The following is a 17,920-nucleotide window of genomic DNA, read 5'->3' on the forward strand; positions in this document are numbered from 1 at the left end:
AATTAGTCGAGTTGTGTCAGGTTACATGGCAAATTAGCATGCTGTGTTTGAATTTAATTATTTGACCTATTTAGTTAAATATGTTGATTCGTGTTGACCCTAATGGGATGGTGGGTCAATCTAAACCCAACACGTCAACTTGTTTTGTTAGCTCTATAAATATTCCATTCAAGGTTCAAATTATCACTCAATTGTCAGTGTATTCTCAAAACAACAAAGAGTTGTGATTAGTGCACAACAAGGTTACACAACACATGAACAATACAAGATACATGAAGTGAAATTCATGTGGTGAGTCTCACTCACATGAGTCTTACTCATGTGTCTTGTATTGTGCAATCTTGTAGTGCAGAAACCTTTTTCCAAAGTTGAAACAGCTTTATATCAATCTGTCATTGATAATAAATAATTCAAAAACACTCAAAATTACTTTCACATTTATATCACATTAATTATAACACTTTTTTCAAACAAAAACAAAACAATACTTTATAAAAAGCATTAATAAACAGAGCCTATATATAGTCCACCCTCTCCGCAAAGACCAATGTTAGTATTCCAATTAAATGTTGACCAAAAGGGGGGTGGGGGAATACTAGTGGCAGCACGTCGCATATATAATGAGCACACATACCCCATATATATATATATATATTTTTTTAAAAAAAAAATAAAAATAAAAATAAAAATAGAACATCCCATATTTAACTAAAGAAAAACTCTCAAAGAATTTGTTTTTTACGTTGGGGTATAGCTCAAGATATAAATAAATAAATATATATACAAAATAGCAATGGATAAACATGTTAATTAAGGTTTGTTAGAAAAGTCGTCTGGAAACAATTAAAGAGAAAAAGAAGTTAATGCAAAGGAAGTAATTCCAAACGTGACATTGGTCGTGGGTTCCTATCACATATACATGTTCAAAGTTTTAGGCATACAATGTTACGATTCTTATGTTCCACATGTGTTAAGTCTAATATTAACTATTTGTATATAAGTTATTGAGTACTCTTCCCCTACAAGCCGGTTTTTAAATGTGAGTCCTGCCCAAGGTCTGTGTTATTTAATATCAGAGTCAAACACCATGTCATAGGTTCGAGTCACAGAAGGAGTGACTTATGAGTTGAATTAAAATACTGATAAGTGAGTAAAGTCACCAAAAAAGAAAGTACTACTATTAGATCAATGTCCATAGAGTAGACCGCCGTGAACATCGGCTGCGAAAGAGTCGTGTTATGCTATCCTCTAATTATAATTTGACTAGTTCTTTTAAAATCTATAACTACTGTTTTCTTTGGATTGTTACAAACAGATGTAACTTGATTAGTTCCGAATGAGTAAATTATAAAAGTACTCCATCAACTAACGCTCAATTTTACCAAGAGTTTCTTGCAAGTTGAAACTGGTTTCTTGAAACCCTTACTTGGATTAGAAGAATTCACAATTGTACATTTTGCTTCCACAAAGTTATGGAATCGTGATTATTTGAATGAGGACCAGAAAGCTGCTGATGATATCATTGTTGGAAAAAGAACGACAAAGAACACAGTCTTCACCTTGTTTAAGTTTGTTTCAATTTCCCCCCCCCCCCCCCCCCCCAAAAAAAAAAAGAAGTTTATTTTTCATTTTCTTTTTATTGATTAGCAATATGCCGGACGGGCGTCGTACAACTTTTTACATCCCAACTAAAACGCAAGCGTTTAGCACCAGCATGTACGTGGGCCTCATGAAATTTTGAAAAGAAATAAACAAAATTAAGATTTATTACAATTGAATATATATATATATATATATATATGGAAAAATGTTAGATTTACGACACCAATACAACAACTGCACAACAACCCCTCATATGAGGGTGTGTCTCACACACTGGGGCCTATCCTCATATGAGGAGTTATTGTGCAGTTTTTGTGCAGTTTTTGTGATGATGTAGGGCAAGAATTAAATCCATATATATATATATATATATATATATAGAGAGAGAGAGAGAGAGAGAGAGAGAGAGAGAGAGAGAGAGAGAGAGAGAGAGAGAGAGAGAGAGAGAGAGAGAGAGAGAGAGAGAGAGAGAGAGAGAGAGAGAGAGAGAGAGAGAGAGAGAGAGAGAGAGAGAGAGTGTTTTTCTAAACCTACGTGTTGAATTGCATGAGCTTTGGTGCAAACCTCAAGAGCCTATCCAAAGCAGCAGGCGTGAACTTCCTGGCGAACAAGAAGCAGCATTTGTGGTATTTCCTCTGTACTCGCACTTGCTCCAACTCCTCAACCTCTTCAATGCCTCAACGATCACGTCCGTTCTCAAAAACTTAGCCGGGTGTGGCCCACCCTTTGACCAGTCAACCCAAGTCAAACTCCTATTCGAATTCCTCTCCCAGAACTTGATGCTCACAAATGTCGACAAGTAATGTTCATCGGTAATCGGCATAACACGAGCCGTGGCAATGCTTCTGAAACAACGGGAAATACTTTTGATCGGAGACGACTTCAACTGCGAGCTCTCGATCCATCTCGAACCACTGGGACCCCTTCCTCCATTGCCGGAGCGTGATCCCCGGGTACATGTGAGAATTGTAACGCCCACGTCCGACAGCGCCGGGCTCATCGAAGGACATTACATAATTTTGGGTAGAGTTGATGAGGTAAGAATAAATGGTGGAGAAGTTGAAGAGAGGAATGCAGGATTCGGAGAGAAGAACGAAACGTTGGTTGGAGATATCAAGAAGGGTATGTTAGATCATATAAACATATTATGCTTAAACTAACATGCGCAGCGGAAAAATAAAATAGGTTTAGGTTTACCTCTAGCCATATTTGCTCAAGCGTTTTCACGATCCATCCGAAGAACAAGAAAAGATTCTCTGAGGGATCTTCTAACCTATGTCTATGACCGAATTGCCGTACTGATGGTGTACACATGCTATTAATTTATAGGTTAGGTCAGGGACCCTTAAATATGGTAAATATCGTATTGTTCTTCCCATCAAGGAAACAATATTATTAATTGATTTTAAATCAATTAAACGATTCCATTACAGTAATCTAAATTAATAGAAATTACCATAACAATAATACTGTATATTATATTTATAATAAATATAATAAATATAAACATATTATGCTTAAACTAACATGCGTAGCAGAAAAACAAAATAGGTTTAGGCTTACCTCTAGCCATATTTGCTCAAGCGTTTCCACGATCCATCTGAAGAACAAGAAAAGATTCTCTGAGGGATCTTCTAACTTATGCCTATGACCGAATTGCTGTACTGATGGTATACACAGGCTATTAATTTATAGGTTAGGCCAGGGACCCTCAAATATGGTAAATACCGTATTGTTCCTCCCATCAAGGAAACAATATTATTAATTGATTTTAAATCAATTAAATGATTCCATTACGGTAATCTAAATTAATAGAAATTACCATAACCATAATACCGTATATTATATTTATAATAAATATAATAAACACCGTAATCTGTGACATAAAGGCCACATAAGGGAATAATATCTTACATTCTCCCACTTGGCCTTTATGACACATGACTTTATGGTATTAGGTTATTTAGTTTGATCAATCATTTATGGAATCTTCCAACTCAGATAAGAAATGTTTCACATGAATCATGGCAGTAAAACCATTATAAAATTAGGTCGTCCCTTCCATGTATCACAATGTAAAACACTCCTTACATGAGTACCTTATGGATAATCAAGCTTTATGAATGAACTTCCTATAAGTCATTTGGGTCCAACTTTATTTATCCTCATGGATAAAATAACAAATGTGCACAAAATCTTTATTATAATAACTTCATGTCTATAGACCAAAAAGAGACAAACCAATTTAACCAAGCAAAAATAAATTAATGAGTTTCATATACTCCGCATGACTTTATTCTTTCTTTACCGGTAAACTTTAAGTTATGGGATCCACAATCATTAATTCAGTACTTATATGCTTATTTCTCGTACTGAGATACTTGATGTCGATTTACTTCTGCTTCTACTCTTTATTCTTATAAAATAAGATTATAGTAGAATTACCGCAGAGTATCTTTATGGTCTAACTGTAAAATCGACAATATTGAGACTTTCAACAAAATGTCTCATCCATCATGCCTGTGTACCAAATTCATAGCATGTAATAATTTTAGCTTTCTTGGTAGACGTAGCAATTATAGTCTGCTTACTGCATCTCTAGAATATATCCCTCAATAAGAAAATATATACCCTAAAGTAGACTTTATACTATCTACACAATCAGCAAAACTCAAATCTGAACAACTAACCACCTCCAAATGGAAAGTGTATCTTTAGGCTAAGTTGTACTTCTTGGTTCTTTGCGTATACTACAAGACTTTATTTGCAGCACTTTATTAACCCAGTATTCCTACTGTCAGTCCAATAGTTAAGTCTAGTGCAAGTGTATGCTTGCATTAGGTTGCACTAGGTTGCATAATGCATATGCTTACAAAAAGACTATTTCATCTGCCATTGTTCCAATACATTTTAGGACATTAATCTGTATTGAATTGGCCCCTCTTAATTGCTACTGAAGGTGTAGAATCCTTCATTCTAAATCTTCTCAAAACTTTTTCAATGTAGGCCTTCTGAGATAATGTTAATGTTCTTTATGTCTCTATGAATCTCTATGCCAAAAGACATATGAGGTTTCACCTAAATCCTTCATTTCAAAGTTTTGAGAAAGAAACTTTATGTAGCAAACTTAAATCACCACTTACAAAAATAATATCTACATATGGGTCTAGAAAGATTACTTGACTCTCACTGACCTTAAGATATATATACTAATTAACAAGGTTTTCAAAAAACAATGAAGCAATAACCTTGTAAAAAGTATACTGCCGATGAGAGATTTGTCACAAACCATAAATAGAATTCTTTAATTTGCAAGCATTCTAACTGTTATTTATAAAACATTTTGGTTGTTTTATGTAAACCTCTTACTTAATATCCCCATTCAGGAAAGTTGTTCTCACATCTATTTAATGTAGCTCTAGGTTAAAATGAGCTATTAATGTTATGATTATCTTGATGAACCATTCTTAGATACTAGAGAGAATGTTTCATGATAATCAATGCCAACCATTGGCTACGAGTCTAACTTGACTTTTTAGCCATTGACTTATCTTTTACTTCATGGCATTGTACCACAATGTGGAGTTATCTCCACTCATAGCATGTGAAAACATACTTGGATCATCCTTAGGTCCAACATCAAAGTCAAACTCTTGGAGGTATACAACATAATCTATAGAGATTCCTGGTCTCCTTATTCTAAAGAACTTTCTTAATTCCACTTCCTATGCATTTTGGTTATTCTAGAACTAATTGTGGCTCGGGATAATCAATCTGATTTTTCCTGAATACAATCAATTTTCCTCTATGAGGAGGAGATTTGGCCAACTCTCGTGCTTCCTCAAATTTCAATTTGTGTGGATGAGCACTCCCACTAGGTTCCGCATCCTCTAGAAATTTTACAATCATTAACTCTAGGATTATATGAAGAATAATAAAACATTAAAATCCCTTCGGGTTTACTGGATAGCTTATAAAAGATCCACTAGTTGTCCTTGAATTTAATTTCCTTAGACAAGGATTATAAATCCCCTCTTTAGCAAGGCAACCCCATATGTGTAAATAATTTAAACTTGGCTTCCATCTATTTTATACTTTAAAAGGTGTCTTAAGGACAACCTTAAATGGAATCCTGTTTAACATATACACAATGATCTTCAAAGCTTTACTCTATAAGGGTAATAACAAATTAGTATTACTAATCATTTCCCTTTTGTGTGTACTTACCTTAATACTCTATGCCTATTTCAGATCTTATGATCTTCATGTTGTTTCTCTTCTTCTTCTTTATAGGTATTGAAAGCGTTCAATACCTCGGCTTTATTATTTAGAAGATAGAGATACATAAACCTTATATGGTCATCACTAAAAGAGATAAAACTATCTCTGACCATTTAGACAATGAGTATGAAAAGGTCAACACCTTTCAATGTACATGATCTCACGAATCTCAAAAGGCTCTCTTTGGCACCTTTAATGGTCTTGTTGGTATGCTTTCCTTTATGCAGTTCATACAAGTACCAAAGTCAGTAAATTACCGACTTTTATTTTTCTGTATGGAGATATATTTCAATTTCCAAAGCCATAACAAGAGCATTTTTAAATTCTCAAAGACTCTACTTTACGTCAACATCAGTATGCAGAAATAAACAAATAATTTTGTTTCAAAAGTTGGGACGTAGGTCAATTTTAAATAAACTTTAAATAAACCCCAAACTAATATTCCACTCAAAATAAGAAAAATTTCAAGTTTAAAATAAAATTGAAATTTTTTAACAAACTAAACTAGAAAATAAATTTCTAAAAGATTATGGAATATAAACATTTTTGAGGTAAAAAATTATAACTGAATTTTAAAATTAACCTATAAATCCCAACAACCTCCAATTATAAACACATTTTATTCATTTTAAAAAGACTCTGCATTTGTGTTGACAACGTGGATTGTTAAATTATAATCAATCCACAACATATTTGAATGAGTCACTAAAAGAGATTCACAACATATTAGATATATGAGATTATCTTTATTTTAAGTCATTTCTTATACTTCATGCAATATTTCTTTATATGCCCTTAATTTTCCTTATTGCATGAGAAATAGATATCTTGATTGCCATAATACTTTATTGGCACCTTATTCTCATGCTTTAATTGTTGGGCATGATTGCATTTATCAGTCTCTCCCTTAACATGAGTAACCATGTGAACACTTTATGGATTCTCTCATATTCTTAAACACACATGGTTAGAAGTTCATTTACTAACTATTTATCTTAATGTGTATTAAAAGATAAAATTCTACACTTAAAAGAGAGAATTCAAAGAATGAAATAGACCAATAATGACTCAAAAAATCTCAATCTTTAGGGACTTAAGCTAAGCTATAATATCCTTCATTCCCATAATGAGATTAGAAACACTTTAGAAACTATAAAAGGTTTGTCTTTAAAGCTTTTTCTATTAGGGTGTTGGCCAAGTTATGTTTGAATTTACTAAATGTTCATAAACAACCTTTATAAACTTTGGCCCTAAAACATTCAGGAATAAATCCTTGATGACTTTAACGACATGAGATTTTATGAACATTTAACTTAGGTGATTAGATCACTCCCACCGTTCATGCTTAATAATCTCATATGGCGTACTTAATTCCGTGGGAGTAGGTGGTTTGTCCACACAGAGCGCCAAGTTTCTAGCACCCCAAGTGAAAAAGCATATTAATCCTTTTTTTTTTTTTCTTTTTTTTTTCTTTTTTTTTTTCAGTCAGTAAAAATATTACCTTAAAGTATTGGAATATAAATCTACCAAAAGTGGAGTAATATGAATAGCTGCAATGACCTAGAAAATAAAAGGGAAAACTTCACAAAAGGGTACCCAACTATAGAGCTTTTTCACTTAAGGGTACTAATGTAGCAAAACGTTCAATCGAGTGTATGAATTTATCAAAACCGTTCAATGTAGGGCATTCCGTCACCCTCCGTTCTAAATCGATGACGGAAGTGGAGTCACGTGACTTCCACGTGATTTTTAATGGTGTTTTTCCTGTTATGCCCCTTAAGAAAATGCTCAAATACACATAAATGACAAAACTTATAAAATGCTCCCAGACGACACTGTATTAACAGTATCAACCGCCAAAGATCAGAAGCTTTGTCTTCAACCTCAGACCTCCCGCACCGCTGCGCTTTCTGCCTCCGAATCCTCTCTTTCGCAGGCTTCGTCTCTGCAAGTCCAAAATGTCCCTGGTGGCGAATGAGGAGTTCCAGCACATACTGCGTGTCCTCAATACGAACGTGGACGGAAAGCAGAAGATAATGTTCGCTCTCACCTCCATCAAAGGTATCGGCCGCCGCTTCGCCAACATCGTCTACAAGAAGGCGGACGTCGACATGAATAAGAGAGCCGGTGAACTAACTGCTGCTAAGCTGGACAATCTCATGACTATTGTTGCCAACCCTCGGCAGTTCAAAATCCCAGATTGGTTTTTGAATAGGAAGAAGGATTACAAGGACGGGAAGTACTCTCAGGTGGTTTCCAATGCGTTGGACATGAAGTTGAGAGATGATTTGGAACGGTTGAAGAAGATCAGGAACCATCGTGGTCTAAGGCACTACTGGGGCCTTCGTGTTCGTGGCCAGCACACCAAGACCACAGGCCGCAGGGGGAAGACTGTTGGTGTCTCTAAGACCAACAGCTTGAATCTCGTTTAATCCATAAACACGTGCAATCCCGTCTCCAACTAAGACCACTCGACTGATCTCATCGACTTGAAAATTCGTGTAAAAGTTGGTAATTTTTCCTTCTAACAGAGTCGTTAGTTCTGAAAAACTAATATAGAATAAGCATTGTAAAACTAATCGAGTCATTGGTAACACCGCCTCATTTCGGAACCGGATCGAAACCCGACTCACTTAAATGTCCTAGCGAGGGGTATTGATACCCAAAACCTGCTTGCTTAGAGAATCAAACTGTTCATGTCTGCTTTTTCTTTTTTGATTTTATGACCGATAGAAATGGAAACTCTTTTGTTATATGCCCTATACCCAAAAAATTTCTTTACACCAGAAATGGCACGGCGTTTATAGCAGAGCAGAGGAAGTGGGCAACCCATCACATACACTCTGTTATACTCTGTTTATGGAAGTTAAAACAGAGGAAGTGGCCGAACATGAATCCAACAAGGTGAGTTTGTTTTGTTTTCATAATCTTATTAAGTTGCTATTTTTATGTATTGACGATGGTATATTCTTAATCTCTTTGACAACCAAGAAGTTTGGTGTCACTGAATTTGTGAATCCAAAATATCATGACAAGCCTGCTCAAGAGGTTAGTTCAACACGTACATCATGAGTGCTGTTATTCTGTAGCTAGCATGCAAGGACTTTGTTTTAGTGCATGCAATTACACTTATCACTCTGTCTCTATTCAATGGGTTCATGCATAGCGCCACTGGGACAGGTGTGCAAGACCGCTTTCCACGTCTCCCTTCTCTCGGATCTTCTTCAGCTTTCACCTTGTTGTAAGCCTTCCTGGCCATTCTCCCACAATCGATGCCTCCAAGTGGCCTCTTCGATAGCATCGCTCGGTATCAAGAGGGGCCACGTTGTTTCCGTTGTGGCCCCCAACGTCCCTGCCATGTACGAGCTCCACCTCCTGTACAACCTCTTCCCCAAAGGGGGTGGTCCACTCCCACAGGGGGATCTTCATCATCACCACAACGGGTTTGATCTCACCTAGGTTTGCTTCGAAAGACTTTGAATGGTTCTCGTTTGCTGTGTTTGCTTGTTTTCTTGAACTAGTTGCTGCTGTGCCAATGCCGCCATGGTTGAGCTTGGTCATTGCAACTTCTTCGTCTTCTTAGAAAACCCAGAAGGAGTAGTAGAAGAAGAAATAGAGGGTACTATTCCATTAGGCTCCAAATCTTTAACCTCTTCTTTCACAGAAAGATAAAGCTTCAAGCTTATTTCACCTCTAATATGTGAAAACAGGCTTCTCTTATCAAGGGTGTAGAGCTGTTTGTTGCATTTTATGTGATGCTGTTTGTTGCGTTTTATGTGTTGTGTATTGGGTTTTAGATGAGGGGTAAAACAGGTACTTTGCCCTTAAAAATCACATGGAAGTCACGTGACTCCACTTCCGTCATCGATTTAGAACGGAGGGTGACGGAATACCCTACATTGAACGGTTTTAATAAATTCATAAACTCGATTGAACGTTTTGCTACATTAGTACTCTTGAGTGAAAAAACGCTATAGTTGAGTACCATTTTGTGAAGTTTCCCCAAAATAAAATAAAAATTTTAATGCTATGAAGTAACTTTATTTTAAATTAGCCAATGCCAATTTAAATAGTAAATTTCAGCCTACTTGTGGGCAAATGTTGTATCACGCATGAAATTTACTCTTTATTAATAAGACTAATAAATTTAAATATTAATAAATAAAATTCTCTGTACCTGTGGGCAACCGAGAGAAATTTTACTTTCAATACTAAATTTGTTATCTTATTCTAATTAAGTCATAAAAATAAAAACTTCCCTGTGGGGATAAGTAATTAAATTTATGAATTAATTACAAAACGATGTTAACTTTATTTTAAATTAGTCAATGCCAATTTAAATAGTAAATTTCAACCTACATGTGGGCAAAGGTTGCATTATGCATGAAATTTACTCTTTATCAATAAGACTAATAAATTTAAATATTGATAAATAAAATTCTCCGTACCTGTGGGCAACCAAGAGAAATTTTACTTTCAATACTAAATATGTTATCTTATTCTAATTAAGTCATAAAAATAAAAACTTCCCTGTGGGGATAAATAATTAAATTTATGAATTAATTACAAAACGATGTTAATTTTTCTATATGAAGTTTATGTGCATGATCTTTATGCAATTATTACAAAATCGAGATGATGTGGCTCTCCCAAAATCATAATAATCACGCTGTAATTTATGAACATCTAATAAAATTCTTTATGATGTTTATATGTGCAATCCTGATGTAATTATCATAAAAATAGGATGTTGTGGCTCTCTCAAAATTATTATGATAATTACATGTGTGTAATCTTGATGCAATTATCATTAAAAATTGGAGTGCTGTGGCTCTCCCAAAATTGTTATGATAATTGCGACTTCATTAACATCTAATAACTTTATAGATGCCCCTTTAATAGCCCCAATAATATAACAAACCAATACCTAAATGGGGTAAACAACATTTTCCAAGGTGCAACCAGGTGAGTTCCCAGGAAAGTGAGGGGGGTCACTTGGATACACTTAAATCCTAAGACTTTCCTAGCCATAACTTTTCTAGACATTGCATTCTTGGATATTACTGTAAACACACCAATATATATGGTATTGTTAATTATTCTTAGGTCTAGGCATCAAGCAATTTATATATAAATAATATGAATTAAATAATCAAATATATTCACAAGATCATGTATTAAAGAAACAATTGTTTTAATACACAACACTGTAAATCATAAGAGGAATAAAACTTTAATAAGAAAACATAAAACCATGCCTAACTGAATAGTTTGAAGCTTGGCACTTTATGGACATGAAGTTCCCAAGTTCTAACCCCATATGAGCCCAATCTTTTATTTTATTTAAAGGCTACTGTAATAGGCTATTATATTGGGTTGGGCTTCTGGGTCACAAGACTCCAAATGGGCTACTGTATTGGGCAATTGGGTCAACCCACTTAATCGGGTCAAGCCTATGGGTCTATGTATAGTGCTGGCCCAAATTGGGTCAGCCCACTTAAATGGCCCAAAACTGCATGGGTTTTAAAAAACCATACTCGAAAATATATCCAACCCAGAAACCTTAATGAGTCGAAACCCTACCCGTAATGTTCCAGATGGGTTGAAAACCCTAAAAAAGGAACTCTAACTGCCACCCCTTTATGAAAATACCCATATCAAGATTACGGCAACTCAAAAATAGGCAGTATATCACAATACACATAGTAGTGATAATCAAAAAAAAAAAAAATTGCCATATCAAATTTATGGGTTTTCAAACGTATGTGAACAACAAATTTAATTGTATTCACAAAACATCTACTGGATTGAACAAAAATATGTTCACAAAACTATGATTTAACAACCGAACGTGAACAATAAAAAACAGATTATGTTCACAGAAATTATGGATTCAACAAAAACTTACTGCTAAGCAAAATAGCATAGAAGTGGCTCTGATACCACATGTTAGATCATATAAACATATTATGCTTAAACTAACATGCACAGCGGAAAAACAAAATAGGTTTAGGCTTACCTTTAGCTATATTTGCTCAAGCGTTTCCACGATCCATCTGAAGAACAAGAAAAGATTCTCTGAGGGATTCTCTAACCTATGCCTATGACCGAATTGCCGTACTGATGGTGTACACAGGCTATTAATTTATAGGCTAGGTCAGGGACCCTCAAATATGGTAAATATCGTATTGTGCCTTCCATCAAGGAAACAATATTATTAATTGATTTTAAATCAATTAAACGATTCCATTACGGTAATCTAAATTAATAGAAATTACCATAATCATAATACCGTATATTATATTTATAATAAATATAATAAACACCGTAATATGTGACATAAAGGCCACATAAGAGAAGAATATCTTACAGGGCAATGGCAAGTAGCCGGCGCTCAGCCTCAATCATGTTCACCTTACCCCATTCAACTTCCTGCATCATATTATAAAAAACATCCATCAGTTGGTACAAGATTTTTAAGTCCATCACCATATCATAAAAAAAATAAAAAATAAAAAATAAAAAATATTAACTTTTGATTGATATTGATCTCGATCTCTAATTACTTTTTTAAATCTCATCATTTCAACTACCCCTTTAAATGCCGGTTAGGATGAGCAATTTGCCACATGGTTCGTTTATGACATGAATATGAATATGACATTTTTTAGAAAGAAATTACAAAATTTATTATTAGTTTTTTTTTGAAATTATAAGGATATTTTTGTTTTATTAAAAAAATAGCGTTATCTTTTTGCTGACCTTGAGAACATTGACGATAATTTGGTAATTTAGGGAGATCATTATCAAAATTAAAAATTTGGAGAAAACAGTAACAATTAAATAGTAATTTAAGAATATATGTAATTTTTTTCTATAAAAAGTTTGTCTAAACAGAGCATGTGATCCCTTGATACACATCAACCATATAGCTTACCTTTTAGATTTCAGCTACAATGACCCAAAAGGAAAATATTTTTTTACTCTTTTCAAAATTTGCATTCAACTAAAATAAAAACCACATATCCTGAAAAATTATGATAATCTGCAAGGCAAATGATTTTATTTGTCAATGAGAATTGATAATTTCATTAGGCCCGGAGGTATGTGACGCATATAAAAAGTGAAAAAAAAGTTCATATACTCTCTCAAATTACTATTTAATTGGTAATATTCTTTTCAAAACTCTTAATTCGAATAATGTCCTTTTAAATTATAAAAAATTGTCAATGTATTCCAATTACAAAAATACTCTTAATAAAATAAAAATAAAAAATTTTATAAAAACCAATCAAAACAATCCGAGAGTGACCAAATTAAAAAAATTATACAAAAAATTCATAGGGATATTAAATTTATTGGGAAATTGTACATCAAAACGAGCCCTTAGTAGCATGGCGGGCGGACTAATTATGAATTAAGTATAATTTGAAAGAGGTAGGTAGACTTTTCTCCAAAAAGGTTCGTCTAGCTTAACAGGGCATGTGATCCCTTATCCACATCAACCTTACAGCTGACGTTTTTAGATATTTTCGGCTTCAAGGACAGAAAAGAAAGAAGATATTTTTAACTTTTATCAAAATTTGCATTCAAGTAAAATAATGACAGAGAGAATAAACAGAGCTATCATTATCAAAAAAAAAAAAAAAAAAAAAAAAAAAAACGGAGCCTACATTGTTTTAGCTAGGCACTTTGCTAACCTGACTAGGAATTCTTCTGCCGTGAAATACTGGACTTTCCGGCTCCGACTCATTATAAGATGGATTTGAGTGCACGTAAATTGAGTACAACCCAAAGATGGATTTGAGTGCACGTAAATTGAGTACAACCCTTGATGCCCCTTGAAGAATTTCTCCCACAGAGGAGCCATCAACACAGGCCCCTTTGTCAAGAACATGAAAGCAACCTTGGGAACTCGATCAAACGGATACTTGGGAATATGGGAAACCATTGAAGCTCTCCATAGCAGCTCCTCTTCATCCATGTCATGCATAGCTTGAGGCGGCTTTAGGTACTCTGTCAATCCTATGCGACCATTTCCGGCGGCCTTCAAATTTGGTCCTAGCAATTCCGATGATGGTGGCGATCGCGAATTAGTAGAAAACGAGAAATGGGTGAATTGCAGGCTGAAGGAGTCGTCTTTGAGGTAGAAACTAAGTATTACCCCAAAGGTTAAGCCAAAGGCAAAGAGGAAGAAATAAGAAAGGATATTGTGTAGGTTCAACTGGAGATTAAAGAGCTTGGAAACTGAGGGTATTGATCTGTTTTGGTTTAGAGCCTTCGTGTTGGAAGAGAAACTAACAAGTTTTCAAGTCCTTTATTTTTTTTTTTATGCAAAAGGGTTTTTTCTTTGAAGACAAGAAATATTAAAAAAATAGTGAGTTTGATAGGTATCTCTATCAGCTTATTCCTTTAATATATATTAATGCTTAGTTTTTTTTGAAGTAAAATGATTTTCAACATAAAATATTTTTAGATAAATTATTTTTTAGAAAAATATTTTTCGTCGAAATTATTTTTCGGTGTTTGGCGTATATGAAAAATTACAAATATTTTTTATATTTTAATTTAATCATATTAATTTAAAAAATTAAATTTTATTCACAAAATAAAAAATGTTAATATAAAATAATATTAAAAAAATACAAATTCCGGCAAAAATGCCGGAATTTGGCCATTTTTGTTGGATTCCGGTGATCTTTGTCGGAATCCGGCACAAAACTATCGGATCTTGGCCAGTTGATCGGAAGCCGACTGTCTTGGCCAAATTCCGGCCAGCTGGCCGGGATCCTGCCATTCTGAGAGGATCTCGGTTAGACTTGCCGCAGATTCGGCCAGAACGACCGGATCCGCCCAGTATCCCGCCCAGATGGCCGGAGATCCGACTGGCCTGTACTGAGATTCAGCCAGAACGGCTGGATCCGTCCAGGATCTCGCCCAGATGGTCGGGGATCCGGCTGTTCTAGCCAGTTCCCAGTCGGATCCGGCCAGATAGCCTGAAATCCGGCTAGATTCTGGCCAATCTGACCGGAATCTGGCACGGTATCGCCGGAATCCGGTGACAGTTGCCGGATGTCGCTGGATTCTGACACCGACCAGTGTTGGAATCTGGCTTGTCGGAATCCGGTGATAGTCAACTGCTTGAACGTAAAGGTCGACTGCGTTGTTTAAAAGAGAGTCGACTGCGTCTACTATCTACTGAAAATGATTTACGCTTTTAAAAAGCGTAAATCATTTTCCGAAATTTATTAAGCATTTTTTGTTAAACGGAAATCATTTTTTGGTTAATCATTATTTTCGTCTCTACCAAACACCCAAAAATACCGAAATCATTTTCCATAAATCATTTTACGCCGAAACAAACAGAGCATAAGTTGTATTTATTCTATTCATCCAAAAAAAAAAAAAGTTGTATTTATTCCTAATACATGTGATGCTATTGTTCCTGTTCTTTGCGTAATACACTTCCATAAAGCAATAGCTTTATCTGATTTGGATTGGTGCATGTCAAACTTAGTTAATGATTAATAGAAATAATTTTGTTAATGAAACCCATATCAGATACAAATGAGCTGGCCGGTTTTGACATTTCTTTCTTAATAACACTGTTAGGCAATTGAGGTACCAGGATTTTGGTTCCGGGGCAAGATTTTTTTTTTTTTTTTTTCTCGATAAATGAAAAAAAATTAAAGTTAATAAAAATTTAATTAAAATTGTTAAAAAATATAGCTGACGCAATATTGTGAGCCCCCACATAGTTCTATAACTTTTTTTTTTTTTTTTTTTCAATTTTTAAACATTTCAGTAACAAACAAGTCTCCTCCTGCTTGATGATCAGTATCTGCTCTGAAAAGAAAACAATATAAGCAATATGCATAATCTTCTAAAATTTTCTACTCCAATCAATCAACACATTCTTTGAACCATACTGAATTAAAATGACGGCATGTTTTTCTATATTGTGGTTTTGGAAAATTATTAGTTGATAAGGTCTTTTTCATAGATATGTTCTTTGGATTTGATCTCTATCATTAGGATGATAATCAATTTTTTTTTTTCTTAAGCAAGGATTTGCTGGCAAATTTGCTAGATCTACTTCAACATGAGCTCGTTTAGAATTTGATTAGAGTTCAATGAAATTATTGTTGTTTTCTATAATCACATGCAACTACATTTATATATTTCTTTAAATCAAAATATATAACAAAATTATATATATATATATAATTAATTTTTAAAAAGTAGGTGCCCTGCCGTGGACTAAGCCTTGATGAGTTGATGTTCAAACTTAAAAAAAATAAATAAATTAAAAAACCCTTGATGTTTAGATTTTTTTTTTTTAAAAAAATTAGCTTCTCAATAACAATTAACAAAGAGACTCACAGTTTAATAATCAATTTATTTTTTTATTCTGACTCTTCGCTCTCTCACCGTACAAGTCATGAATTTTTAAAAAGTAGGTGCCCTGCCGTGGAATAAGCCTTGATGAGTTGATGTTCAAACTTAAAAAAATAAATAAATTAAAAAACCCTTGATGTTTAGATTTTTTTAAAAAAAAAATTGGCCTCTCAATAACAATTAACAAAGAGACTCACAGTTTAATAATCAATTTATTTTTTTATTCTGACTCTTCGCTCTCTCACCGTACAAGTCATGATAGACTCAAGTCACTCAAATCAGTTTAATAATAATAATAAAAACAAAAAACAAAAGTTCACCGTTTGACGAAGCCTCCAGCAAATAAATGAAACGTTGCGTTTTGAGAAAACTTTTGTTTTGCAAACTTTTCCACACGCAACACTGCGTTTTACAATTAAATTTACTGTTCATCTTCTTCAACATTGGTTCTTTCTTCTGAACATTAATACCCGAGTGACCTAATTTAAAAAAAAAATGCAATAAATCATTCTTTAAATAACTTGAGTCATAAATCTCAGTACTTCTGAAAAATAATTTGCCCTTTAATAAGTGGTTGAAGGTGGGCAACAAGGATATTAAAAAAAAATTCACAAGAAGTAAAAAAAACATTTGGGAGGTGAGAGGGGCACTTGCTCCCTCTCGACCCCCCCGATCTGCCCCTGCTATTAGGGATTCATCAAAAGCTGCCATTTTTTAGCTGCTTCACTTCAATCTTCATTGTCTGAACTAACATCTTCATTGTTTAAATGCTTTTCGTCTTTAAACGGCTTTCTGCTTTCCGAAACTTTTCTAAAGATTGTGGACCATATACCGAATTATTTGTTTTATTATGAGCTCGAGGAAGACGCGTAATACAATTATCACCACTATATATATGGTCTAATCTTCTTTACCTTTATTCAATGTTCGCACGAGAATTAGAGAGGCAATAAATAGGTGATGTGGGGTCTTTTTCTTTTTTGGTTTTAGTGATCATCAAGATTGGACGATTGAAACCAGCCGCATTGATTACCATTAATATTTTTGAATTTTGAGAGGAAGGTTCTTTTGTTATTCCCTAAACTAAAACACTAAGAGCTTTTAGCGAGAGTTCAATAGATTTTGAAGCCTAAAAGCATCTTAGTGAGTTATTTATTTCAAATTTTTCGTCAAAATTTGGTGAAAAACTTAAAAAAGTCCACTTCAATAAACTCTCTATAATTTCCTTATTTTGGCTCTTGTCAAAATTTTACTCCAAATTTGACACAAAAATTTCATGAGCTATTAAATATTTAATCATTTTTCTCTCATTTCACGTCACTTTTCATTTTTCCTCTCTCCTCATTTGTTAGGAGTGGTTGCTTAAAACCAATAAAAAATTAATATATAGTTGAAATAGACAAATATTTGGAGAGTTTAATGTAGGAAGTTTGTTAAAAGGTGTAGTTAAAATAACAAAAGTAGATTTTTTTAGCTAAAATTTGAAGAAAATTTGGAGAGTTCACTAGGGATGCTTTGAGGCTAACAAATTTAAGTGAGGCATTTTTTTTTTCTTCAAAAAAAAAGTGAGGCTTTTTTTATATTTAAATATTTATTTTGTGTTGAGCTAGATATAATTATGAGTTTAATAACTGTTTTA

At 34.0% G+C, this 17,920-nt stretch overlaps 1 protein-coding gene and 1 pseudogene across 1 annotated transcript; one reads left to right on the plus strand and one right to left on the minus strand.

Annotated features, from left to right (window-relative positions):
- Positions 1-2,024: 2,024 nt before the first annotated feature.
- LOC133860725 (glycosyltransferase BC10-like) lies at positions 2,025-16,992 on the minus strand (annotated as a pseudogene).
- LOC133858353 (small ribosomal subunit protein uS13z/uS13y/uS13x-like) lies at positions 7,770-8,315 on the plus strand. Its single transcript, XM_062293814.1, has one exon. It carries the CDS (start codon positions 7,842-7,844, stop codon positions 8,313-8,315), a length of 474 nt encoding a protein of 157 aa, XP_062149798.1. The 5' UTR covers positions 7,770-7,841.
- Positions 16,993-17,920: the final 928 nt, after the last annotated feature.

The sequence above is a fragment of the Alnus glutinosa genome, chromosome 1 (assembly GCF_958979055.1).
Source record: "Alnus glutinosa chromosome 1, dhAlnGlut1.1, whole genome shotgun sequence".
Taxonomy (NCBI): Eukaryota; Viridiplantae; Streptophyta; class Magnoliopsida; order Fagales; family Betulaceae; genus Alnus; species Alnus glutinosa.